Below are 27,903 nucleotides of genomic sequence, written 5' to 3'. Positions count from 1 at the left end.
TGAAGTAGAAAAACTTAATTCACTTTATACTGTATAAAAATACAGAAAAGGACAGCATTAATTGTATGAGGCAGTGTTAACACTCAGCTTGGTGGAAAGTGAACCCATGCCCTTACACAGGAGGATCTGGATATGCTGCCAGTGACACTGCTGAATTCTTCAGACCATTATCTTAAGCAATTGTCTCTTAAAAGGAACATTCATTTCAATTATAATCCCATATTTCATCTATTACTATGAGAAAAAGGCTAAGAAATGTATGATGGATCACATCCATTTACATTTAGAAGTCTAAATCCTATTTTACACATGCAGATGCTAACTGTTTTCAAAACACAAATGCCCACACACACTGATGAAAACTTAAGACTTCAGCTTCCAAATTTAGTACAGGTGTTTGGTTTAAGTGCTTCCAAAAGTCAAATTCTTTTCCTCTTTGTTTTGGTAAACATTTCAACATTAGCAGCCATTTAAATTTAGTTACTCCAAACTTTATTTTAAAATTATGTGACCCGAGCAGAAGAAAGCAGCCTCTGCTTCCTCTTTCAGCTGAAGTTTATAAACTAATAGGCTTTTAATAATTAACAACTTCTTTTAATGTATTTTCAGCATTTCACAAAGCACACAGTAAAATCAAATAATGTTTTGTTTTGGTTTAGCCAAGAATTTTAGGAGACAGTTTTATTTATATATTCCAGTATGTATTTACCTTTTTCGTAATAACTTCATGTTGTTTAGTCGTGGTCCAGCCTAAAATCCACTATGATCCTAAGATCTTTTTCTACAGGACCACTACCCCACCTGTTGTTCCTCACATGGATGTGAGCAGATGATATCTTGTCACAGAGGAAGTAGCAGTGCTGCTCAGTTTTTCTAAGATACTTTTGATTTCTAAGCCTGCTCTTGAATGTATTGATAATAGCAGTGCCTGAAAATCTACTTTCTTCTACAATCCAGATAACTGCTGAAATTACTGAAAAGGACATGGCTGAACTGCAACTTTTTGCAGTTATGCCATTCGATGCATTAGTTGGTTTTGACATCGAACGATTGTTAAACTGGAAAACTATATTCACAAAGAAGTTTTCACCTATGTATGTTGTAATTTCATTTCTACAGCGATGCTACCTTAGATTCTCCAGTTACTGTTGTGATAGCAAAAAGGTATTGCCAGTACCAAAAGAAGAAAACACATCTTTGAATTTTCAAATTGAATGCCTTTTCTTTGTTGTATATGTTGAATTAAAGACAGCCCTTATGAGAAGTTAGGGCAATTTATCAATTTTTAAAAGGAAGCACTTTAGCTACTGTGTACACAAAGCAGCACTAACTATTTCATTAAAAAAAAAAATAAATCTATAGATGTGGTTTAAAGAAATGAGGCTGCATCATTCAATCTTCATTGCCCTCTTGCAGGATTTCAGTCAGGAAACCGTTCAGCCATACAGATTTCATTACTGAAATCAATTGAAACATCAGTTTGTGTAAAAGCTTCTTGCATAGAAACAAAAAGGCAAGATTAGCTTTCTTTTTTATTTTTTTTTAAACACTGTTTTTGCCTTATCACTTTCCTAGATCCTTTTCTCTCTATAGACTCACCAGACTCCCTCTGGTGGTTACCGAACAAAAACGTTGCTTCGCTTCCGGCCACATACAAACCCGCAAATTGAAGACTGATTTCATTAACATTCTTTGCTCTAATAATAATTAAGAAATTATAAATTTATTAAAGCGTAAGGCTCTGTGTAGCCTACTGTTGTGTAATCTAGATCATAATAAGTTTTCTGAGCTAAAAATATTTGAAAAATCCATTAGGATTTTTTTTTTTCTCAAATTCTTTTGGGGTTTGGAAAGTGAGAAACAGATGATGCAAGTAGCCAATAGGTTAATATCCCATAATATCCGTGCTAATGATCCAAATAGAACGTCTAAATCCACAATTTCCACTAAGTGACTTTTAATATCTCTCTTTACTCAGGCAAAATCCTCTGATACTCTGGATGTGTCATACTCCCTCTGAGCTGACAATCTCTTCTACCTCAAGTGTGGATGTGGATTTTCTCTTGATCCCAGGGATATTACAAACAAACATGGGAGAATTTCTGACTGAAATCTCTTTTGAGCTGACAGCCAGCTAATTTGAACATTAGTATTTATTTTTCAAATATTTTTTTTTCCATAATCAATATCATGAAAAGTCACCTCTAAAGACACAAGAGAAAAAAGCTATCTGGTTTTTAAAATTAGACTATCAGTATTAATTTGGGGTTTTTTAATTAAAACAGAATTATTTGAGATATAAAAACACATGAAATTTTGCACAAGGCAGCACCAGATCAGAGGTCATATGCTTTGCTATTTTACCTGCATCACCTTTGCAGATGAACAGAATTAAGACTAAATAATTTCTTACTGAGGTCAAGCTTCTGACGCTTCTTACCTCTTCAGAACTTCTTATGGTTAAAATACCTGTATTTCATTTCTAAGAAAGAGCTAAGTACAGTGATAATGAAAAATAAAAATTGAGTGATACCTACATATTTCTTTATGATCATTCTAAGTGATAAATTCTTATATTATGAATGTAATAATGTATAACTTTTTTTTCTTCTTGTGTTTACACTTATATTGTATATGGAGTCTCAGAAGGACTTATATCTTAGCCAGAAATGTACCAAAAGTAAAAAACTTGCACTCTTGATGGATCTGAGCTCAGTTAGGCACAGGAAAATGTTCAAGACTCTTCTCTCCTATGTGCTCTGCAACTCTCATATCTTTCAAGACTTTTTATTCACTGTTAATGGTTTTATCAATTACTATCCCTAAGGTACTCTTTCATTACTCTAGGAAAAAAACCTCTGGAGAGTCTCATAACCATGTGCCTGGCTGCATATATAAAATCTTTTTATTAAATTATGTTTATGTATAGATGGATGGATAGATAGATAGATAGAATAGGTAAATAGCTTCTTTTACACATGCACACGTGTATACTTGTTACCTACTTCATGGCAGCTGTTATATGAGAAGGCTGGGAAGCACAGTACCTGCCAATGAGTGTTCGTTTATAGGAAATGCCAACATGCTTGAGTTGATCAAATGCTAAGAACATGTTTTCTAGACTCAGACATGGATATAGTTTTTGGAAAAGCATTCTTGAGGCTATAATTGGTCTTGAAGTGTGGCTGTTGGTGACAGGGGATTAAAAAAAGTAGGTATTATTAAAATGATCAAAGTAACTCAAGTGAGCTCTTAAAAGTATCCCCATTCTTTTTAAGCCATCCTCACACGTTTCACAGTAGTTTGTCTTCAACACTAAGAAGCTACTTGCTCTCTGAAGTTTCCAGAAAAAAAACCACAATGGTGACAGGTAAATTATGACTTTGTTAGAACGAGCCTTTGGAACACCTATGGGCAGCTGAATACATCACTGCTAATGATGCATCACTGCTGCAGGTATAGGATTTGCTGATGTAGAGTCTCCCTTTCTGATGTTTATGCTGATCTGACAAGGTTGCGTGTGTGGGCACAAAACTTATGAAAGATACTTATGAATCTTATTTCTCTGACCTAATGAATATATAGAATGCACTCAGAGAATTTCTGCTTCATTTTTGGTCCTTAGCAATAGTACATTATTCTCTACTTTCCATGAATATAGCCAAACTGTTGCAGAAAATACGTAATGTATTACACAAATTTCGACATGAAATCTTTCCAGTTTAGAGATGGCTAATAAATACAAAAATCAACTATTTATATAATTGTTAGGTCAATGTAAGAAGCCATGAGTTAGTCTGGTATCGGTTGATTCAAGTAAGTCTATACTAGCTTGTCCACAGTTTTTCAATTTGATTAATGGTTGTTAAGCAGCTGAGAGAAATGTGAATTTGCTGATTTCTTTTCAATACCCTAACATAGCAAAAACTTCAAATTGAAATTTTCCTTCAGAATTTTTACAAGGAAGTGAATATTATAAGAGCCTAGTACAGATTTATCTTAAGACAGTGGAAGTATAAAAGCATTCTCTTCAATCATTACTATATAATGTATGCCTCTCTTTGAGCCATACTTTTTTCTACAGTGCTCCAAAGAGCTTGTATAATTGCAAACATCTTGCTCTTGGAAAAGATCACAATATAAAATAATAGGGAAAATGTAGTTATCTTGTGAAAACAATCCCTGAAGTATTTTAGTTTCATTAATATCAATTTGGATAAGCTCTGCTGAGGATTTAAACAACACCACTCTGGGTTCTCTGCATCGCAGAAGAAATATATTCTATCTATTGCTTATTCTTTCTACAATGGAAAAATCAGAAGAGTTAATTCTATCTCCAAAATCAACTGATAGAAACAACTGATACTGACTACAACATGATATTTTTGGTAAGAATAGCAAAAGAGCATATTTCATTAATAAAGTCATCCTTTCACAACTGAAACAGTTTAATGAACATCAGCATGTTCTCATAAAGATAAAAGAAGGCACAGATTCACTCTGTATGCATCTTTTGCATAGTTTCTTTTTAAAGTCTTTCATAGAAATGTACAAAACACGATATGAGAAATAAGACTGGAGCCACTGAAGACTGTTTTTACTCATTAGTTTCTGTATTCATATTCTTTCTTTTCCATGTTTTAGTTTTTCTTTTAAAGAAAATCAAACATTCATTACCATAACAGAACTAAAAACCTTGCGTTTTAACCAATATTATTGTACTAAATTCTTAAATCAATATCTGAATATAGGCTGGGGTTTCTTTAATAAATTACTTTTTATAAAAGTCAAGATGCATACAAAACTGATACAAACTGACAAGCCTTCAGCTGAGCCAAATTATATCAGTTATAGATTTCAACCTCAGTGAACCTAAGGGTCAAATATTGTTAAAAAAATAGAAACAGATTCACAGAGTTATGCAAATTCAATAGTCACAGATTCATGAAATCATAGAACGGTTTGGGTTGAAAGGGACCTAAAAGATCACCTAGTTCCAACCCCCCTGCCATGGGCAGGGACACCTTCCCCTAGACCAGGTTGCTCAAAGGCCCATTCAACCTGGCCTTGAACACTTCCAGGGAGGGGGCAGCCACAACTTCTCTGGGCAACCTGTTCCAGTGTCTCACCACCCTCACAGGAAAGAATTTCTTCCTTATATCTAATCTAAATCTACCCTTTAAAACTGTTACCCTTTGTCCTGTCACTACACTCCCTGATACAGAGCCCCTCACCACCTTTCCTGTAGGACCCCTTTAAGTACTGGAAGGCTGCTATAAGGTCTCCCCAGAGCCTTCTCTTCTCCAGGCTGAACAACCTCAACTCTCTCAGCCTGTCCTCATAAGGAAGGTGCTCCAGCCCCCTGATCATCTTTGTGGCCTCCTCAGGACCAGCTCAAGCAGGTCCATGTCTTTCTAAAGCTGGGGGCCCCAGAGCTGGACACAGCACTGCAGGTGGGGTCTCGTGAGAGTGGAGTAGAGGGGGAGAATCACCTCCCTCGACCTGCTGGCCACACTTCTCTTGATGCAGCCCAGGATACAGTTGGCTTTCTGGGCTGTTAGTGCACATTGCTGGCTCATAGTCAGTTTTATATCCACCAACACCCCCAAGTCCTTCTCCATGGGGCTGCTCTCCATCCACTCATCACCCAGCCTGTATCTGTGCTTGGGATGTCCCCAACCCATGTGCAGGACCTTGCCCTTGGCCTTGTTGAACTTCATGAGGTTTGCACAGGCCCACCTCTGAAGCCTGCCCAGGTCCCTCCGGATGGCACATCCCTTCCCTCCAGCGTGTCGACTGCACCACACAGCTCGGTGTCATTGGCAAACTGATTGAGTGCACTCAATCCCACAGAGTGCACTCAATATCACAGTCTACTGACCCAATGCTGTGACTGACTTAGGTGTCCCTGGACACTTAGTAGTGGGATATCAATGGAAGGTGAGCATAATTAGCACTGAAAAAACGTACTTTTTATTTAAAAGTAGAAGTTTCAAAGGCTGGCTTCCAGAGTGTTTTTAAAAGGAGGAGAAAGCAAAAGGAGGAATAGCAAGAAGTCAGCCAACCTAAAATGAATTACTTTCTCTTCTTTCTCATGACAAAACCAAACTGAAACTCAAAAGAAAATCAAAACATTAAAAAAACCCAAAGAAAATACATAAATAATTTCTTTTCTGACAGATACACAGAGTTTGTCACTGGTTAATTAAATATGAAACTGCCCCAGCTGAATGTTGATTTTCACAGGTCATGAGTCCTCAGGGTGAAACACCTCAAAAATAATGTCACAGGGGGTTGTGATGACTGAAATCAGCCACAGCTCCTCTTGTTCCATGTTAGGGCTGGTGACACAAAGGACCGGGCTGTATGCAGGACTGAAAGGAAGAGTGGGACATCTAAAGACACACAATATGCACGCTCCACCACTGCATCTACTTTCAAAACTTCTTTAGGACAGCTTATATAATATAATCCTCCGAGTTCACTAAAAATGATCATTGTACATCAAGGTGCATTGCTGTTTTCCTTCCAGGAGGACAAGCATAGGCAATCTTCGTATTTTGGCTCAACATTTTTCCCTCAAGTCCCTCCACTACATGGACACCTGTGAATCTGAACTGCCTCCAGCAAGGGCTGCGAGTCTTCAAGTATTAAAAAGTGTCTGCAAAAGGAAAGAGAAGAAACTGTTTCCACTAGAAATGTAAGTCAACAACAGCAAACACCTTTCTGATTGTAAATGATAGCTGACCACTAAAAGTGTGTCTACAAAGGTGGTGAGGTTTCTGTTAGTGGCATTTTTTAAGGATAAATAGGTATTTATGAAGACTGGTTATACATAATTCATTGTTCTTCTTTCTGATTTCTGTTTGCCTTCTGAGGTGCAGGGCAGTTAGATGAGGAACTCCTCCAGCAGAACCCTCTTCCACAGTGCTCTGCACGTACCCAGCGAGTCTTGGGAGATGAGAGAAGGGAAGACCTCACCTATATTTTCAGTAAACTTCAAATAAACTCTGAGTAATAACGTCTCCCATGAACACTCAGAACAATGAAAAGTAGAATCAGTCTAATGATCTGGTCTCTGAATGAAGTCCTCTCCCAGAGCAAATCAAAGCACCATACAGCTGTGCCTGAATCAATAAGCACCAACTTAGGTAGTTACCCAAATCAATAAAGAAGAAAAGTCTGGCTCAAACAAAATCAAGCTTAAGCTGCCTCCATACACTGCAATAAAAAAGTTTCACCACTCCCTGTTCTATCAGCAAAATGACGAGAGCTGAAAAAAGGATTCACCAAAACCCAGAGATCTGACAGCAGCACAGAAAACTGACTTCTGCGAGACCTTAAGTTAAGATCTATGGCAATTATTTTTCTGTCAAATTTGTCACTTTGATCTCTATATTTTGATGTCCTTTCCTCAAATTCTGACACAGGCAGAGCCATAACAGTAGTAAAGTGATGGGCAGCATACAAACCTATAAAAGAAAATAACCTTCTAGTCATCCCCAGAACTTCGCAACTGAAATTAATTTTTTCAGGCTATTTAACTAGAAGATTGGAAATTTGATTTGTAAAGCAGTCAGGATCTGTTAGTAATTGTAATACTAATTCTGTTGAAGACTTAAATCCACCTTAGGATTTTCTCTCTCTGCCTCACAATTTACATGACGACAGTCTGCCACACAAAATTAACAGAAAGAGTGAACTAGCAGGTTTTGTCCTCAAAAAGCCTGTTTTTCTTTACCACATCTGCACAAGGCCTTTGCACTGCTATAGACGTATAGTTGTACCATTTTCCTAGAAACCATAAATATCTTATTATAAATAGCTTATATAGTCACCCCTATAACAAATTTTCAATATTCCAAGAGCAATCAAACCCATGATTTACCCAATTTTTGGACACGATACCTGCAGAAAAATGGCAATCCCCTCATATTTTTTGTCTTGCATAGTTGTCATCTCCAGGCTCCTCAGCAGTGTGGACAAATTAGGTATTGCTGTCCTTGAATGGGGAAGACTGGAATCAAGCCAAGGCCAGGATGTTGCTGACACACAAGCCCTTTCTGAGCAGCTGTGGAGAGCCTGAGAAAGCCAAGATTGCCGCTCCTGCTGCCATCAGGAGAGGAGGGCAGCAGCAGTGGCCACCGCTGGGAAGGGTGCCCCATCCGTTCTCTGCTGGCTGCTGTCCTCCTGTCCACCCGTTTTCTCTCTTTGCCTAAAGAACTGCCCTGGGAACCAAGGTCTCTAGTGATAGACAGCAGGGCCCTGGCCTTTTTACTTACACCAGTCTCTTCACTGCCTTTGGCAATTTTTTCTTGGCCTGCATCTGGAGCTGATCCCAGACAAAGCAACCTGCAAACTCCTAGTTGCTTTACCAGCAGTACACACCTGCTTCAGCAGCAGTCCTGCTTTCTAAGTAACTTCTTTCCACTGTGATCTCTTTCAGCACAGATAACTTTGATGCTTCCCACATGGCTGAGGAATCTTTTCTAGTTTGTGTCCTGGTTTTGGCTGGGATAGACTTAATTTTTCTTCTTAGTAGCTAGAATAGTGCTGTGTTTCAGATTCAGTATGGGATTTGAGATGAGAAGAATGCTGATGATACACTGATGTTTTCAGTTGTTGCTAAGAGATCAAGGACTTTCCAACTGCCCTTGTCCTGCCTGTGTGCAGGTGCACAAGAAGCTGGGAGGGAGCAGAGCCAGAGCACCGGACCCAAACTGACCAATGGAATATTCCATATCATGTAATGTCATGATCAGTATATAAAGGAGGGTTGGCCGGGAAGGAGGAAGGGTTCTCTCTCACTTCCAGGGTTGCGACTGCGGGTTCTTGGTATTTTGGGATCACTAGCCAGGAACGGGCTGAATATTAGTTGGTGGTGGGTGGTGAGCAATCGCATTGTGCGTTACTTTATAATATTGTTATTGTTTTATTTTATTACAATTTTATTACGATTATTAAACTGGTTTTATCTCAACCTATGAGTCTCCCTTTACCCCTCCAATTCTCATACCCATTCCCCAGGCAGGGGGAGGGTGAACGAGTGGCTGCATGGTGTTTGACTGCCAGCCGGGTTTAAATCATCACAGCTTGTGTTTCTATTTTTCCTATATAGAAACATGAAGTTCATTTTACAGAATTTAACCCTTTCTATTCTTGTCCTGCTACCTCAAACCAGTCAGATGTTCATTTTATGAAGCTGCTTGAAGGTAGACTAAGTGTCCATTTAAATGACTTCTGCAGACACTGTGTCCATGACCCGGATGCCTGCTTCACTCTCCTGAGTTTTATAAGACTTGCTCTATTGTGCTATATTGTATTACAAGCATTTATCAAAATACTCTTGATTCTGTTACGTCAAGGAATATCAGGTATTGATGTTCTCTGTTTAAATAAAACACAATTGTGTTTTTATGCACAGGCAAGTTGCTTCTGCAGACAACATTAAAAAACATCCCATGGGGTCATTGTCACAAACCAAGGAAAGTGAAAAAAGCAACACTTTTCTACAACTATAAAGCAAGAGTGTGTTGCTAGACCATGGTGATTGGCTTTTGTCATTTTTTTCAGAGAAAATTGCTGGGCATTGAATAAAGTATAGGCACATGTTTTCATATATAATTTTTAAGACATATATTTAGAATACTACGTAAAGGAGTAAATTGTAATACAAAATACAGAGGGGATTTTGGAAACCATAGCTTCAAATTAAGTTCTCTGCTTTTGATTGCCTGCATTTTAAAGGCTATTTTAGATTTTTAAGAACTGGAATAGAGAACTAGGAGAAAAAAAAATCAGCACAAACTCTGTGATGGAATGGCAATGGCTCTCAAATGAATAGGAGCAGATGTTTACTTCTTTCTAAATGTCAGCAAGGAGCAATAAATTTCAGTTTATTAGTGACACCTCTCCATTGTGGAAATCTGAATGTAGTGACAACTGTGACCTCAGGGTTATCTTATTCCCAAGAATATAGATAGGAGGAGAGTTAATGCTTGTAGATACTTGACTTTTCCATAATAACTTTATAGAAGGTGAATCAAAGGTGGGTTATGAATCATGAACTTTTTTATTCAGCTTTTCAATGATATTTAAAGTTCACATCTGCCTTCAGAATGTAAATTTCTACTCCAGGAACTTGTTGTAAAGAAAAATAATGGGATACGGTTGATGGGACTACTGTGCTTGATATTGTTTCACAAATAAATAGAGTCAATCTTCAAAATAAGCCTATTTTCAGCCTTGTGTTTTATAAACAAAACATGACCAAATCTGGAGAATTCTTTTGCAGCAAAGAAAACTGGTCAATCAGCTAAGGGCTGAGTTGTCAAAAGATTTCTAAAATTTTCAGGGCTACTCACATGCTTTAATGTAAGTACACTTTAAATTGTTTCTCTGTACTGACACTGGGGTGCAGTTTAGAGGCTTGAACCTCAACTCCAGCTTCATCTTCACTAGAGGGAAGAAAACCCAAAGGAATTTACACCAGATTTTACTGAAACACTTCTCTGAAGAAGTTGTAAATTGTATTATACACATGGTATTCCTGTAGAATGATACAATGTATAAAGACATATACTGATGTATATATTTGTATAGTCAGCCTCTGATTTTCGTGCATCACTTACACAATTTTTTTCCTAATTTCCTAGAAATGAAAAGTAGGACTGTAGCTAGAAAGTGTAGCAAATTTGTATTAACACATGCAATGTTTATTGTTTCTGAGGTGCTAAGTAAACCTTCATTTTTAAATATAAATGCATTTTACTGACATTATTTTGATTATATGTTCATTATATACACATTACATAATAACAAAGACTTTAGTAGTAATGAATATTTTAAATCAGTTTATTGGATCATTAAATGATTTCTCTTTCATGAAAAAAAAAAATGTACCACTGTAAGTCAAATATTTTTATTATTGGAACCATATAAAAAATAAGGTACCCAACCATTGGAGTGAGCAAAAGGAAGGACATCCTTGTGATGTTTTCTCTCAGCAATATCTTCCAGATTAAGCCACTGAGGAATAAACATGTAGGTCTATACTTAACAGTGTACTTAAGTTCCCAGCTCCTTTATAGATTTCTTCTATTATTTTTCCCATTGGTTGCTATGGAAAATTATGGAGACAAAATACTTTGTTACAGGTGAGTAATAACATCTGATAAAGACAACTGTGGATCCTGGCCACAAACAGAAGAAGATTGCATTTAATTTCCTGTCCTTTCTGAAGTTCATAGGCTATTTTAGTTTTGACAAAAGTAGATATTTTCATGTCAAAAGGTGTTTGGGACTAGATGCAATAAAACTAGATTCACGGAAATACGTGAGACACGTGTTTAAGAGATCTCTTTTGCAAAGACATGAAATTTATTTTCCTAAGGTGTGATGTAAATTTTTTACTGATCTTTTTCCTCCTACTTTTTCGAGTAATTTGTGTATTTAATTATATAATTATTTGCACTGAATTCATAACAACTTTTCCATTGGAACTTTCTATTGCATGAAAATTTTACTCAGTCTAGATAACAAGAACAGTGCATTAAAATGTCAACACCTGTTTGTTTACAGCAATCTTAACAGAAATCATGAGTGCTGTCAGTGTGGGAACTTTCCTTTGCTAATGTAAAAGCTAAAGCCTGTAGGTCTGACAGAAAAGCTACAATATAGTTGTGTTCTCTGGTTTTTTTTCCCCTAATGCTCAGGGGCAGTCTTCTAAGAACTATATACTCTACATTATATACATAACAGAAAAGCAAAGCTTGAACTGCAAACCTGTCAATTAAACATCTAAGGAAACTAATAGAGTCAACGTTCCCATCCAGATTGCTGATGTGATTTCCAGGTTGCTTTCCTTTAAAACTGGTTTTGTTTCCATACCCGCTTTTCTTGTTTACTTGTCTGTAAAACAGCCTAGTATTTTTTGGTTACCTTTCAGGCTATACTGTTCAAAAGATAATATTTCTTAAGAAACCAGAAGCATGAAAGATGAGGCTTAAAACAGCATTTCAGACAGAGTCATGATTCATGCAATGTTAGCATTAACTTCAGCAAGGCTGGGGTTGCACTCCTGACATCCCAGAAAAGAGTGATGTCTGGCAACAAGACATGATTCAAAAGCAAAATATCAAAAATATTTCTTGTATCTTACCGTAGGAAGGAATTCATAGTGGCAAGCAGTCATCAGCCTAAGGAAATCTATAGAGACTTCTATTGATTTTCACGATATACTCAGAGCACTTCCAAAAAGTCCACAATATCTGATACATTCTAGAAATGTTTAATAGTGTCTATTCTCAAATCCCTTACAGAAGCAGAGACTAGTGGGTTTGCATGGTAATAAAACACATCAGCAAAATGATAAGGTATGCACATAAGAAAAAAACCCATGTGTCTTTTAGGAATCCTTACTAGTTTATTTTTGCTTAGTACGTTTGTAACTTCTAAACTGAGTTACAACAGACCTAGAAAACCATTCAATCCAAATAAAAGTTTCTCAGATCTATAGAAACTGGATTGTGCTCTCCCATTATGTGTTCCTTCGGATATAATGGACCAGACCATACATAAGATTAATTAAAATCTAGATCTGCAGAAGTCAATAGCTCTGCAGTCAGCTGATGTGCAGCTGCTGAGATGCCTCAACATAAGTAGCAAAAGGAAAGGTAGAAAAAAAAAAATCAAATTGTGGACTGCAAAATAAGCAAGCAAAAGCTCCTTGCCTTCAACAGCACATGTGAGCAGCTCTGTCCCTGCTGCTCCCAGAGGAAAGCGGCTGCCAGGTAGCACTGAGCTCTTGAGGGGGGTGTCTGGAAAAGCCGTCTCTGCCCCAGCCTGTCCCTTCCCCCGAGTGCCCAGCTCCGTGCGCTCTGTCTCACAGCGGGGTTTAACCGTTGGCACCCAAGATCCCTAGAGAAGAGAAAATACAGCACAGTCAGCCGTTTGAATTTGAAATTGGCAATTTGAAACAAATGTTTAAGAACCCTCAGGCAAATCTGTTTCGTTCACCGGGTATATGAACCTGTGCGAATATTACACGGACTCGCATCCGTATTCTGGGGGAAGTTTTATATTTCGTCCTGTTCTGAAAAGCCTGACTTTTCAGAGGCTCTCTCATTGCGGCCCCCGGCGGGGATGCACCCGGGTACACGGGCTCCGTGATGTGAGCCTGAAAAGCGGCCGGACTTTCTCTCTCTCTTTTTTTTTTTTTTTTTTTTTTTTTTTTTGGAAGGAGTAACAACGCCTGCCACCTTTTGTCCTGTGAGCTACTGCATATTACGGGATGATTAACGAAAACCTATGAACGACGTGAGAATAGAGAGCACAGGCGGCATTTAGTCCGGACTAACTCTTGCTGCCGGCTACCTGTTGAGGTGGGTTTACGCAGGCGCTTAGTTATTTCTGTCTTTATGAGAGAGTTCATTTAAGCCACGCTGAACCTGCCGTGCTGGAAGACGCGACTTCTGAGCCTCCCTAGGAGCGAAGACTAAAAGCAGAAAGAAGTTTTCTGAGGTGGGGACCGGGGCCGGTCGGCTCCACTCCGCTCCCTGCCGGCGGACCGCCCCGCGGCCCCACCGAGCAGCCCCACGGAGGCAGCTGCAAGCTAAACCGGGGGGGGGGGGGGAAGGAGGGGGGAGGGAAAAAGGGAGGAAATCCCCCACCCCTCCTTATCCCAAGGAGACATCCCCGGGGAGCTCAGTCTCCCGGAGCCGGAGGCGGCCGCCGGCGCGGAGGCTCCGCCGCTCGGCGGGGCTGCGCGGGCGCGGCCGGTGCGCGGGCGCGGCCGTAGCGCCTCCCCCGGCGGAGGAGGCGGCGGGGGCGCCGGTGCCCGCGGCCAGTCGGGCGGGGCGCGCTGCCTGCCAGGGGCGGTGGGGGCTGCTGCGCCGCCTCCGCGCCCGGCGGCGCAAACAGCGCCCCTGCGAGCGGCGGGGCACCGTCCTCCCTCCCTCCCTTCCACCTCCCTCCGTCCTTCCCTCTCTCCCCGGCGCTGGCGGGGGGCGGCCGCCCCGGCTCTCCGCTGTGCCGGGGAGCGGCGGCTCCGCTTTCCGCCCGCGGAAACTTTGGCCGGCGCGCCAGGGGGAGGATGGAGGCGGGGGAGCCTGCGGCGGCGCCCCACAACCGGTCCCAGGCTGGGGCAGAGCCTCCCAGCGCGGAGTTCAACCTCTCCGGGCTACCGGAGGCGGAGGGGAAGCCCCTCTTCGGCATCGGCATCGAGAACTTCATCACCTTGATCGTCTTCGGCTTGATCTTCACCCTGGGGGTGCTGGGCAACTCGCTGGTGATCACGGTGCTGGCCAGGAGCAAGCCAGGCAAGCGCCGCAGCACCACCAACATCTTCATCCTCAACCTGAGCATCGCCGACCTGGCCTACCTGCTCTTCTGCATCCCCTTCCAGTCCACAGTCTATGTGCTCCCCACCTGGGTGCTGGGTGCCTTCATCTGCAAGTTCATCCACTACTTCTTCACCGTCTCCATGCTGGTGAGCATCTTCACGCTCTCGGCCATGTCCGTGGACCGCTACGTGGCCATTGTGCACTCCCGACGCTCCTCGGCCTTACGCGTGTCCCGCAACGCGCTGCTGGGTGTGGGGCTCATCTGGGCGCTCTCCTTCGCCATGGCCTCACCTGTGGCTCACCACCAGCGCCTCTTCCACCACCGTGAGGCCAGCAACCAGACCTTTTGCTGGGAGCACTGGCCCAACCCACACCACAAGAAGGTCTACGTGGTTTGCACATTCGTCTTTGGATATCTGCTCCCGCTGCTGCTCATCTCCTTCTGCTATGCCAAGGTGGGGCAAAGCAGGTAGTGGTGAAGGGTATATAAAAGGGAGGGGGGGGGCAATGGTGGTGGGTGTCCATGAGCTGTGGGGCTATCTCTGGGCACCTACCTGGAGGGTCATGGCCCTGTCAGGAGGCAACGGGGCAGGGGTGAGTTTGTGGCTCAAAAGGAGAGGGCAGGTTTTATAGCTGAGGGATGACGGGGGGACACACAGGTGTGTGTGGCACAGACAGGTCAGGACACAGATTGCAAGGGGTGGGGAGGGGGGGTTGTTCTGGCAATTACTGGGGTCCTTCTGCCAGATTTCCTTGTTGTGAAGGGCTAAGAAGCCCCAGCACTCTGCTGCTTTCTCTGTCAACACAACTCTCCTATTTCCTTGCAGTGCTGTATGAGGAGTTTAACTCAAAGTATAACAAAGCAACAAGTTGTTCAGGCTTCAGATGAAGAATTACAGTTCTTTAAAATGCAGTGCACTTAAAATGACACAGATCCACCAGTTTGGTCTGATCCATTTAACATATTAAGAGCAAAAGGTGCATCATGCTACCTGGTGTGAGCCCTGTGAGCCCTGTCTTGCCCCAGTTGAAGTGGATGGGAGATTTACCTCTGACTTCAGCAAGGGAAGGTGGTGCTAGGGAGTGGTGCCTGAGAACCCAGGTGGGAAAAAACAATAAGTAAGGGTGCCTGCATAAGGATATTTAAGGACTTTTCTGCTCAGGTAAACTGTCACATTTTTCCGTGAATATTAATTGCAGCCTTCAGCGCAGGATCCACTGCTTGCTGCTGGACAGGATCTGGAGCACCGGCTGCTACCTGCTGAGTTCGGCAGAGATCCTCCTGTTTCTGTGCCAGCAATCTTCAGTAGCATGATTTCTCCTTAGGCAGTAATTGACATTCAAGAGGATAGGTCTGCTCTTGCAAATAAGGACTGCTTAAATGTTGAGAAGTCAGTTCTTTAATTGGGAAGTTCAATAGATGTAATTAAAGTAATTTGAACAAATAATTTTGTTTTGTTCAGTTTTATATGTATTACATCAGCTTAATTGTGATGCACAAATTAAGGCTAGAATGGCATCCAACTCTGCTAAAACCAAGTTATGCAGAACTCAAAGGACAACACTTCTAAATTACTGTTTGTAATGAAATGAGTCTGACCTGGCAAATGGAGAAGAAATACATGTTTTCATACATAAACTGGATTCTGTTTTCCCTGGGTGAATACACTGGTATTGCATCTACAGTGGTGAATATGACTGAGCTGTGAGAGGACTGAAACTTGCTGTAGCCATAGATCATCAGAGTTTTAAGGAAATATTACATATTTCAGGGAGAACATTACAGAATGTGTGTGGAGGGAGCTTTTCAGCTCTTAAGAATTCTTCTATTTTTCAAAGCCAAAGCATCTTCATTTTCAGCATAAAGTACCAGCCTTCAAAGTCTAATTATATGACAGAAGATTGAAAACGAGTCTTTCAAAATTATGACAGTCCTGCATGGGGGGGGGGGGGGGGGGGAAGGAAATATAAATAAACATAATATAAGCATAGTAAATATAACACACCATGCTGTTACAAAGCACCACTACAGAAGTAAATCTCTCAATATTAGTATGAAGATGTAGTTGTTAAAAAAAAACAAAACAAAACCCCCAAAAAACCCCACACCCCAAAAAACCCAAACCATCAAAGCAACCCTATGTGAAATACATGCCCAGAACAAGTTCATAAAATCAAGGCCACTCAAGATTACAACTAAAATCTTGTCCTCAGATTATTGCCAGACTAAGATCTCACCCTTGCTTGGTGATGTGTTTTGAGTCTGTACATATGCTCCTGCTTGCCATGGTGTCAGGCTGGAAGATCCAACCCGAAGGGGTGAGTTTTAAGAGATAACTAGGAGATACCTGGCATTCCCATCAGTGACAATGAAGCTGAAAAATACCGTGATTTGTACATGGCTATTGGAGGTATTTGTACCCTGCAGCATAAAGGCTCATTCCTGCTCTCATTAGGACCCACTGGCAAATCTCCAACTGCAATATTTTGGCACATGAGGCAGGGTGAGGGAGAAATTAAGGAGGATAGTAGTTGAAAATCAGAGCTGAAGTTTTAGATTTGTCAAAGCCATTGCTACTCTCACAGGTCTCAAGCAAAGTGGTCAGCTTTTATTGATATCATTAAAGTTCTACAAAATACAAGTATTTTGGCATCTGAATGCACGCAGGGTTAGAGGATCGCTGCTGTGTAATAACCTCAGAGTGTTATAAAAATAAATGCATTGGTTTCTTACGGACTTCACTGGTTTTCATGAACTGTGGATCAGCTAAATAATACAATCTTCTGATACAGTAGATTAAGACAAAGGAGACTCATTTCTCTATTTGAATATATTGCCTTTTCCAGACTCCTTTAAGGCAATTCTGTTTCTTTTATAAGCAAATTGCAAATGAACTTTCAGTTTTGAAAGTCTCATTTTTTAGGCACTCTAATAGGGAGCCTAGTTCCTTCTGTCTCTCACTCTCTCTTAAATTATGTTATGAGAGATTTGTGTTTTCCCCAGTGGATAGCAATACTGTTACAACTACGGAAGTGCTGAAATAGTGCTAGGTGTTTGGAAACAAAGTCGTCCCACAATATCAGAACTGGAAATCTCATGTGATGTGCACTTAAGGCAGAGATTTATGAAATCATTCTCTGTGTCCTGTGTGTACGGGTAGATAGATACCTGTTTCCTCTCTCCCACAAATAACTTTGGTTCAGTTTCAACCAAATTTGATAGAGGAGTGAAGATATTGGGAGGAATCATATTTCCCTAGTTTTGTGAAAATGAGTCAATGAAGAAGGTGGAGATTCATGCTCTCTCCTTTAAGGAGAGTCAGTTTGTACTCAGCTGTTAAACATCAAACAAGCCAAGGGGGAAGAGGTCTTATGTAGCGTCTACTTATGGAGGAAACACACAGTCAAGAAATCACAAATCCATAGGAAACCAGCTTTTGTTGGCTCACAGAACCACTCTTGATAAGACCTTACCACTCGAGTAAGAGGAGCAGTGATTATACAGTTACTAGTTGAGTTAGAGCACTGCATACTTGTAGACAGCCTGTATTCATATTTTTTTATTGCTTATCATATTACTTGCTGTATTTTTTTAATACTGACATTTTGTACGTGTTTTGTAACACTGCTACAACGTTTGCTCGCGAATGTGTTCTTAAAGGGCCAAGTGCTAAATGATTCCCGGTGAGATTCTAACAGTTGACATCTGCAAGGGTTGTGCAATGTGACAACTGATTTTGGGTGCCTCTGCTTTTGAGTACCAAATTATGAGGATTCAGTCCCTGAAAGTCAGGCCTCCTTCAATCAAACCTTTCAGTTGGACACCTAAAATCATTAGCAAACTTTTCCTTTTATAGATGTATAATATTAAAAGCTTTTTTAAAAAAATTATTTCTTCCCTTAAGAATGTTTCCATTATTATCTATCATTCTGAACATTCTGAATTCATGGAAGTCATGTGTGATTTATAGACTTGGTTAAAAGTAAACCATAAAAAGTAGGAGCCTCAACATCAAATATAAGCTTATAAGGTTCTTGACTTAAGTTATTATATCTTAAATTTTGCTGAGCAGCAAGGGAAAACTTTATTAAACTACACTGAAAAGAAAAAACAAAGGGCATGACACATTAGAAACTCACTATTAAAAGAAAGACAGTGAAGAATCTGTTGTGACAATAGAAGTAGCAGCATTACTTTAAAAAATGGATTGCAGGCAACGGCACTCGAATTTGAATCAGGTTCATACTATAAAATATGGTTCAGCATATAATGCTCGTGTTATGGCTCTGTTAAACAAACAGTTCATTCTTATTAGATAATGACCTTGGACAGGCTTTCCTGCTGCATGATTTTCTATGGCTGATAATGAAGGTGTAGCCAGACAGGAAATACGCTTTGCAACAGTGTAGACTTCAAACTTTTACAATGTTTGGTAGACTTACCTGAATAGACACAGATAGTTTAAACTATTTTTTTTCTCTCTCCCTAATTGGAAAAATACCTTTCTCAATTTGGTTTGGTTGTAGTCACTCAGCCTGGGCTCTCAAACCATCTTGAATGTAATTCCTGAAACAACTGGGAGAAAAAAAAAATAAATGGATTGTTGGTAGGCAAAATCATGACCCTCCCAAATGTCATCAGTGGTAGTTGTTGTAGTAGAGTCTGGATCAAACTGGAACTTCCTATATTTCTATGATCCTACAAGTCTCCTTATACCCTCTTTCAGAACAGCATAACTTTCTTCCCACGGCACCCCACCCTCACCTCCAGAAAACAGGAAAGCTATTCCTTCCCTGAGAGCCAAATAAGATCCCTGATCAACGGGTACATGACAGCTGGAGTTAGAAAAGTTTCATGTAAAGAGTTAATTTTTCCACAGGGCTGAACTTTTTAAAAATGTAACACTTTATGACAATAGGTTGTGACCTATTTTTTAGTAAGATGGGTATTTAATTCCATGAGTTAAAAATGCATGTACTAGTGGATATTGTGAAAGACTTTCTTTAGAGAAATAACCTGAGACAAAACAAGAGACACATGTAGGTTTATTATTAATTCAGGTGAAGTGACAGTGGCTGTTAGAGGAGCAATTGATTATTCATTGGCCCAGAGAAGAGAGGATTTGAACAGCAGAGTGAGGAGAGGTATCTTTGATGTGCCTTGTAGTGTTTGTGCATAAACATGGCTCTTAATATCCCTCCACAGCATTCTGTGGGGGTCTCTGAGTGCTGTTCCACTGATGTTGATAGGTAATTAAATTCTGCCTATTTCTCTTGCTGTTGGTTTGCATGCCATCTGGTACACTACCATGTAGAGCCAGCATATTTTCACTGCACAGACTTATTTTATGAAATATGTGTATAATCTGAAAGAGGGGTAGTTGAGAAGGATTCATTAGAAGGTTATAATTTAAATCTTCAACAAACCCCTCCACCATCTCCCCCCCTAATATCCAATTTAACAGTTTTGTATACTGCATCTTCCTTTGGACCAGAGAGAGATGCAATGCAAACATTTCTGCTGAAAGTTTCAAAACAAAAGAAAAAAATTATTTTAACTTTAAAAGAAGATTTTTCAGTTCTGATTTCTGGGAAGAGTTTATCTGACTTTAGTTTTGGTCTGTGAGGAAAAATCACAGAACAGTACAGACTCTGGGTGGGAGGTGATGGGATTTGCAAAGGTCCAGTAGAAACAGCCCATCATTCTAAGTTATGTGAGGGGGGTACGATAGGTGAAGCAGCACTGACAGGAAGTGAACTTCTCTGTATTTCTTCCATGCTCCTTTCTGGTTTTACATTTTTCACCCATGTACTTAGCGATTCAGCTGTTTTGTACACAGTGATGACGGGTGAATAAAGATTGTGTGAGCCAGAGGGTCATCTCCCTGGTCTTCTGCTGGACCTCAGGGGCTCCTCTGTCCTTTTCTTCTGGTTTCCTTCATCCTGGAGAAGAAAGAATGTCCAAAGCCAAAATGGGACCTTCTCAGAGAAAGTCCATTTATTTTTCTCCTGCCTTTCCTGAGCTCAGGTTAGCCTTGGTAGTAGCCTGGATAGCATTTCAGAACAGGGAGTATATGCAGGGCTGAGTCTTTCACACACAAACATGTTAGTGCACAGACAAGCACAAATGAACTGCACTTCCAATGTCAAGTGGTTACAAGTAATTTTGATTTTTATTGTTTGTGGTTCACTCGTAGCTAAGAGTAGATGCTTAAAAAGTGGAATGCACTGATGAGCTATGGTTATTCACAAATACCATCTTTTTTTTTTAATTCATTATGTATGTTTCTAAGACTCAAATGCCAGAGTGGGAACAAGTCTATAGGTCATCTTGTCTGGTGTCTGTCCTGGTAGTGGTTAGCCATGCATCCCAAAGAAAACAGAGAAAACATCCCCAGATGATATAGGAGAATTTGAATTTATACCCTTTTCCCCACCTCAAGAAGTCTCCTTATAAGCCCTAAAATTTAGTGTTATACTCCTTAAATTTTTTTTTTTTTTAGTGCTGGATGATCTTACCTATTAATTCTGGATGATCTTACCTATTAGACTGTTCTCAGTTCATCTTAGGGCTATGTAAAGTGCAACCTATCATCATCATCATCATCATCATCATCATCTAACTGAGCTCTACACTCTGACACTCTCTCTAAAAAATTCCTCTTACCATATTTTAATTAAACCCTTGAGTATAATTAAGCATCTCCTTTTTTTAAACTCTGTATGGTTTACAACTTGTTAAACATATTCAGCTGAAGAGCACATTCCCTGTCCCCCATGCCCACAAATCACACCATGTGAATGTATTAGATTCAGTAAATAATGACTGCAGATAGAGTAGGGCATTCACCTCTATGCATCCACTATTCAAAATCTTATGTGTAAATCAGTATGTTAAAATTTGGATCCTGCTTTTGGATGATGAGACTTTTTGAGGTGTATTTTTAAAAATTACTTGTGAGGTACAGGACAAGTATCAAATTGTTGATAAAGGTCATGCCTCATGTGAGATACATTTTAGTATAAATTATTTTTGAAAGCCTAAGCTTCTTTTGAAGATCAGATAGCACCAACATCCTGATTATATTAACCAAACATCCATCTGAAGAAAGCAAATTATGCAGGTGACTCAGAAAACCTCTGACTCAAAACATACACTCTTTATGTTACATGCAGTAAAGGTCATTCTAAATTAACAATCATTGACATTTTTATGGAAGAAGAATGATTGCTAATTCTAGGTGCACGATAGGTTTCCATTTATTGCCTTGTTAATTTGTAATATGTATTTGTTATGTAATACATCTGAGTTTTTATATAAAAATTCAGTTGTGGTCTGCTTCACATTTGTTGATTCACACAAATGCACTTATGTAATTCCTTTGGATTTTATACTGTGCACTTTTGAAATGTGTAAATTGGATCAGTGATGTTTGTAAGAGACTCATGCAGTACTGGAGAGCATACTCTAAAATATATGGGTTTGTATTTTAGAAAATGATGAAATACAAAATGCAAATTAATCTTTTCAGGTTCTTAATCATCTCCATAAGAAGTTGAGAAATATGTCAAGGAAGTCAGAAGTATCCAAGAAAAAGGTAGATTGCTTTCATTACCAATATATATTTGTTTATATAACTAAGCTAATTTGATATTATGTTGCTTGTTGCCAAAGATGTAATGGAGAGAAGGAAGTGAAATTAAGGATTTAATGACATATTCAGTGTCTCTCTGAATTTAGCCAGACTTGAATTTTTTCTGATCTGAGTTTTCCATCACAGTGCATCAAACCATTACCTGAGACCCCTATATTTTGAACTTCAGAGCATCTGAAATTTAGTCATGGAGAGAAAACCTGTCTCTAATATTAAATATTTTTTTTGCTTCATACTTCTATTGATTTTCCCCAATTTTTTTTTTCTCTTATGTTTAAGACTTAAGTTATAAACTCGTTTCAAGTAGAATTGTGGAAGGTCTTTAAATATAATTTCAGAATATAATCTCCGTGATTTAGAACAATATTTGAAAGATGTGTTTATATATTGAATTTGTCAGTTAATATAATATGGTTCTGATTTTTGAGCAGATTTGACCACAGTAATCATTTGAGTAACTTCTCAGTTTATGAACATGGAGTCAGAAAAACCCCTTAGGCTACAGTTCTTCATTTGATCACTATTATCATATGGGCATGCAGACTGTCTGCAATGTAAATGAGATATACATGGGCTCAACAGGGAATAAGTGATCTATTATTTATGCATTCTCTATTTTTAAAAAAATATCCTAGTCAATATATTTTAATTCCTAGAATTAAAAGCACTATGGCCCTGATTCCGTAAAATACTTAACATATATACTTTTGCACTTAATGTCGTCAAAGCCAAAGATGTAGTTTTCAAAGACATTCTGTACATTGCCATCTCTACTCTCATCTAAATTATTTTCACACTGGAAAAATCTGTGCATTTCCTCTAAACAATAATGCTTAAAAATTGCAAGTAAAAATCAGATCTGACTAGGAACTAGCTTTCATAGCTTCAGGGAACAGCATTGCAGATATGCCCAAGACTGCCTGGATGTATCAGGGTTCAGTAACCAAAGGGCAACAAAAAAAAGCAGGACAAAACTTTTTTTTCCTTAGAAAATAAGTTTCTGATCCTAAGGCCTAACTCATGTTTTTCAAAGCAACTCTTTCCACTAGTGTGCTGTGTCTCTCTGGTTACTGTATCTTTTGTCTTTTCCTTCTACTGTTCTGTTAAGAGTGCATTTCAGCTTAATTATACATTTCAGGCTTAATTATACATAAGGAAGAAATTCTTTCTTGTGAGGGTGGTGAGACACTGGAACAGGTTGCCCAGGGAGGTTGTGGCTGCCCCCTCCCTGGAAGTGTTCAAGGCCAGGTTGGACGGGGCTTTGAGCAACCTGGGCTATTGGAAGATGTCCCTGCCCATGGCAGGGGGGTTGGAACTAGATGATCTTTAAGGTACCTTCCAACCCAAACCATTCTATGGTTCTGTGATTCTATGACTTCTACCTTTATACAAACCTTTTTGAAAATTTCAGTAGTAGAATCTTAAAATTAATTTGCTATATGTATGGAAAAAAGTTAATGAAAAATATGAATGTGCCTAAATGCTATTTTTCGTGCTTTTTGGTCACAAAGCATCGATACTAACATCATGCATTTCAGGTGGGTTTTATTTGCTAATGAGAAATCCTAAGCAAGCTCCATTTAGGTAAACCAGAGCTTCCTTTAGTCTTACCTTGTTTACAAGGCATAGTGATGGTTTTGGAAAGGTAAGCTCTGAAGTTAGGCTTAGGAGGAATAATGGGACAAGACAGGTGTTGTAAGGTTTCCTAATGCAAAATTACTTATTCTTCAGATATGAAATGCTTTAAGTAAAATAGTTACAAGAGACACATAGTCAACCTCTGCTTTCAGGTGAATCTATGCAGTCTATCAAAAGTCAGTGATTTTGTTGGTGTAATTTTTTTTAGAATTTTGAACAAATGGAAGTAATATGCCTCTTTTGAAGTGATTGTGCATGTGGTATCTAGACAACCTGTTTTCAGATGGAATATTAACACATTGAAGGGATCAGAGAAAGAACTGCTCTTAATTTTTACTTCCTTGATAGCACATATTCTCCTGATGAGACCTGAAAGAGAAAAAATTCATGTGGCTGTTAGTGCCAACTGACTTAAACTCCATAGGGCTAAGTAGAGGAACAGCTTGTGAAAACAGATGAATCTCTGAGACTAAACAAATTATATTTACTATAGATATAACATCCTTTGGTTTCTGTTGTGAGATTTTGCTAACCAACAACAGCATCTGTCATAAGTTATTCTAGCCTGTTGCCACAGAAATCAAACTGTTTTTTCTGTAAGTTTCTATACATTAAGTCATGTTGTGATTAGGTAGGCCAGTCTGAATTATTACTGAGCATTAATCAATTCAAGAAGTATAGGCCAAGTTCAATAAAGTAGCAATAAGTCTAGATATTCAGTTTAGCAGAAAGTTAAAGATAACATTGACAGGCAAACTCCACTGTGCCCTGCCAGAATACCTTCAGCACCTGAAAGGTCTGTTCTGACTGATGCTGTATCTGTCTGGATGTATCTAATGAACTTGATGGCCCTTCCTCTCGTAAATAACAAAAGTGTAGTCAGGAGGCAGCACTGAGGATATTTTGTGTTCCATTCTTCTGAATTCAGTGTTTGGTGGTGAGCTTTAATTTCCAGATTAGTTTTGAAAATGTGCAGTCACCAGAAATTTCAAGCTCCTTACTTTTCTCTTTTTATCCCTAGTTGTATCCCAGAATATTGTTGCATGAATCCCCCTGTGGAAATTTTATGTTTAAAGGAGAGACTTTTAAAAAAGCCCCTGCTCCTTTTGTAGACACTCAAGCAAAGTGTTCATCTGACTGCTCTAAGCTCTTCCACTAGCTGCCTTCTTTCTTGTATAATAGACCTCTCTGGAAATTTTGGTCAGAAATCCTTGTGCACTGTACTAAAATATAGATCATTAGATCTGGATGAGATTTCTCAAAGACCCATGTTATCATTATTTTACATGAAGCTTATGCCCACCTCAGAAAAGACTAGGCTTTTGTGTAGGGAATCTGGAACATCATTCTTTACCTCAAGCAAAAGTATACATTTGCCTTTTACTGTGGCATTTTCAAGACTAAGGTTCTCCTTGCAGTAGTTCACTATGCAAAATAAAGCCCATACAGATAATGGAGTAAAATCAGTAATAAATATGCTGAAGTGTGTTCGCTCTCAGCATACCACCCCCCCCACCCCCCCCCCAATGGTTTTGAAGCAGGTTTAAATCTGATTCTTCAAGTGCTCATCAGACATCTGTGTTTTCCTTTCCCTGTCTCAGACAGCACAGACTGTGTTGGTGGTGGTAGTGGTTTTTGGCATCTCCTGGCTGCCGCATCACGTGATTCATCTCTGGGCTGAATTTGGAGTTTTCCCACTGACTCAAGCTTCCTTTCTCTTCAGAGTAACTGCTCACTGCCTGGCTTACAGCAATTCTTCTGTGAACCCGATTATATACGCATTTCTCTCTGAAAATTTTAGGAAGGCCTACAAACAAGTCTTCAAATGCCAAATAGGTAATGAGTCACCTCTGAATGATGCTAAGGAAAATAAAAGTCGGATAGATACACCACCGTCTACCAACTGTACACATGTGTGAACTGTGAGAAGTCCTGTATGTTGGCTCTTCATTTGTGTGAGCTAAACACATAAAAAACAAAGCACAATGAGCTTTGTCTCGGATTTATCTTGATAAAGCTAATCGGTATTTAATGTACTGAAGTTGCATTCATAGCAAAAGTTTGTGAAACTCATTTGAAAGAAAACTGGGCTGATCCTTTTCATCTTAGATAGCTTTGTCAAATGAAGATCTTGGACCTTTAAAAGATACTTGAGAAAAAAATGTTGGAGATGATATGTCTGTATTCTTACTCATTAAGCATATGGTGTGTAAACATTCAAGTATACAAGAAGGAAATATTGATATGGACAAGTAACTTTCTGACGTCTTACTCCATTAAAGCGAAGAGATGGCTAAATATTCTGTCTTACAGATAATAAATACTGTAGTACTATTTCAGAGAGGAAACCTTTTGTTCTCTTCAGATTGTTTTGACAATGTCTTTTCTCTTTTTAAAGTAAAGATGGGCTCTGATTTGGAGTTTAAATAACCTGTGTATAACGAAGCTGTTGATTTAGAGAGGAAATACTAATTTTGTCTGTTTAGCTGTCTTTTTAATGTAACATACTGAGTAACGATGGACTTTTTTCCACTTCATATGCCTGCCTTACTGTATACACAGACCTTTTGTGTATGCTAAATAAGGTTTTGTTTACAGCCTGTATGTAGTTGTACCATAATGAGGATTTGTGTCTATCTGAGGGAAGCTTTTCTTTGTGTGTTGCATGTGCGTGTGTGTGTGTATGTTTTGTTAACTTTATAGACTTTGACATGGAGATACAGTTTTAAATGTGCAACATATACATGTTTTTAAATATTATGTTCCGTAAAGCAACTCTGGGCAATGCTTAAGCATTTAAAAATAGCATTCCCTTAGAAGTTGTAGGAGTGTCTTGATGTCATGTAGCTCTAAATCGGAAAAATTCAGAAGGATGTATTTAAATCAATACAAAGTATATAAGGCAAATGGTCCAATTCTGCAAATTCTTAAATGAGTAGTTTCAGCAATTTTATAAAAGTACTTAATATGTCTTTAAGTCTATATGTCTAAAGAAATAGTGGAAGGGCACTCAGTCCTTTGAGAACATTATTGTTAGCCGGAGTAAGATATGCTTTTACCTTTTTTATTAATGACCCATAGACTCATAGAATAAATTAAGTTGAAGGAACCTCCTCTCAAGGCAGGGCTACCCTCAGAGTTGGATTGTTTCCTTGTCTAGGCAAGTTTTGAAAATTTCTAAGGATGGTGATTCATCAATTTTTTGGGGGGCAAGCTGTGCCAGTGCCTAATCACCCTCACTAAAATATTTTTTCTTATCCCCAGTTGGGATTTCCATTGATGTAACTCATCACCGTTGCCTTCTGTCCTTTTGCTGTATACCTAATTCTTCTCTCTAACTAATATGTAATTTATGATGGCAATTAAATTTCCGTCCAGCCTTCTCTTCTGAAACAATGTGTCACTCTCAGTCTCTCTTCATCTGTTGTGCTCCAACACCCTGGCCAGATAACTGGCCTTCCACTGGCCTTCCTCCAGCGTATCCATTCCTCTCGTGAACTGAGGTGTTCAAAACTGAACAGTGTGTTCCAGAAGTGGCCTCACAAGCACTGAGTAGTCTAATCACTTCCCTTGACCCGTTGGCCAATTCTTGCTCGTACAGCCTCTGGTACTGTAATAACATACTAGTATTACAGTAATTTATTGCTGCAAGGGTACACTGCTGACTCATATTTAATTTATGCTTTACAATCACTCTTGTGTCCTTTTCTGCAGAATTGCACTGAGTCCCCATCCACGTTTCAGGACCTCGCTTTTGGCTTCGTTGAACTATGCATTTGATAGCTATTACTTCCATTCTTCCAACTTACCAAGAGCCCTCTGAAAGGTAGCCCTGATCTCCAGCATATCCACCACTCCCCCGGGTTTGGCATCATGTGCAAACTTGCTGAGAGTCCTGCACCCTTGTCTGGGCCTTTGAAGACACTAAATAGTGTTGGCCAGATGCTCTGTCAGATTCCTTTTTCTCTGAAAACTTGCTTTAAAAAAAAAAAGTTCAGAGTGGTAGAACCACATCAGCTATGGAGGGTTAGGTCATGTGAAAATGTCTATGTCTGTGTGTCAGTGTTGTCTGCTTGGAATCAGTAAAATAATATTGAAGACATGCTACTGCATGCATGGTGTTTGAGTCCATTCTTTCATATGAAGAGACAGTTTGATGATAGTGCTAGGAACACAAAATATATGGAAAAAACCTCAGTTGGAGGAGAAGGGTTTATCTGCACAGGAAACCATTTTCTGGATTAGGACTGAGGTTAGAAAACACAATC

At 39.4% G+C, this 27,903-nt stretch overlaps 1 protein-coding gene across 1 annotated transcript; it reads left to right on the top strand.

The window, feature by feature from the left end:
- The first annotated feature begins 14,008 nt into the window (after positions 1-14,008).
- On the top strand, positions 14,009-25,554 carry GALR1 (galanin receptor 1). Its single transcript, XM_074893244.1, has 3 exons — positions 14,009-14,797; positions 21,875-21,940; positions 25,237-25,554. The coding sequence occupies exons 1-3, from the start codon at positions 14,093-14,095 to the stop codon at positions 25,552-25,554; spliced, it is 1,089 nt and encodes a 362-aa protein (XP_074749345.1). The 5' UTR covers positions 14,009-14,092.
- Positions 25,555-27,903: the final 2,349 nt, after the last annotated feature.

This window comes from Strix uralensis, chromosome 1 (genome assembly GCF_047716275.1).
Source record: "Strix uralensis isolate ZFMK-TIS-50842 chromosome 1, bStrUra1, whole genome shotgun sequence".
Lineage (NCBI taxonomy): Eukaryota > Metazoa > Chordata > Aves > Strigiformes > Strigidae > Strix > Strix uralensis.
The sequence above is the reverse complement of the archived record's forward strand: the minus strand, read 5'-3'. Positions and strand labels throughout refer to the sequence as shown.

Bases quoted from the DNA above. Each gene is read 5' to 3' on its own strand.
- GALR1 (XM_074893244.1), top strand. From the start codon at position 14,093: ATGGAGGCGGGGGAGCCTGCGGCGGCGCCCCACAACCGGTCCCAGGCT. The intron at 14,798-21,874 runs GTGGGGCAAAGC...TAATCTTTTCAG, and splicing joins TCTCCTTCTGCTATGCCAAG to GTTCTTAATCATCTCCATAA. The intron at 21,941-25,236 runs GTAGATTGCTTT...TCCCTGTCTCAG, and splicing joins CAGAAGTATCCAAGAAAAAG to ACAGCACAGACTGTGTTGGT.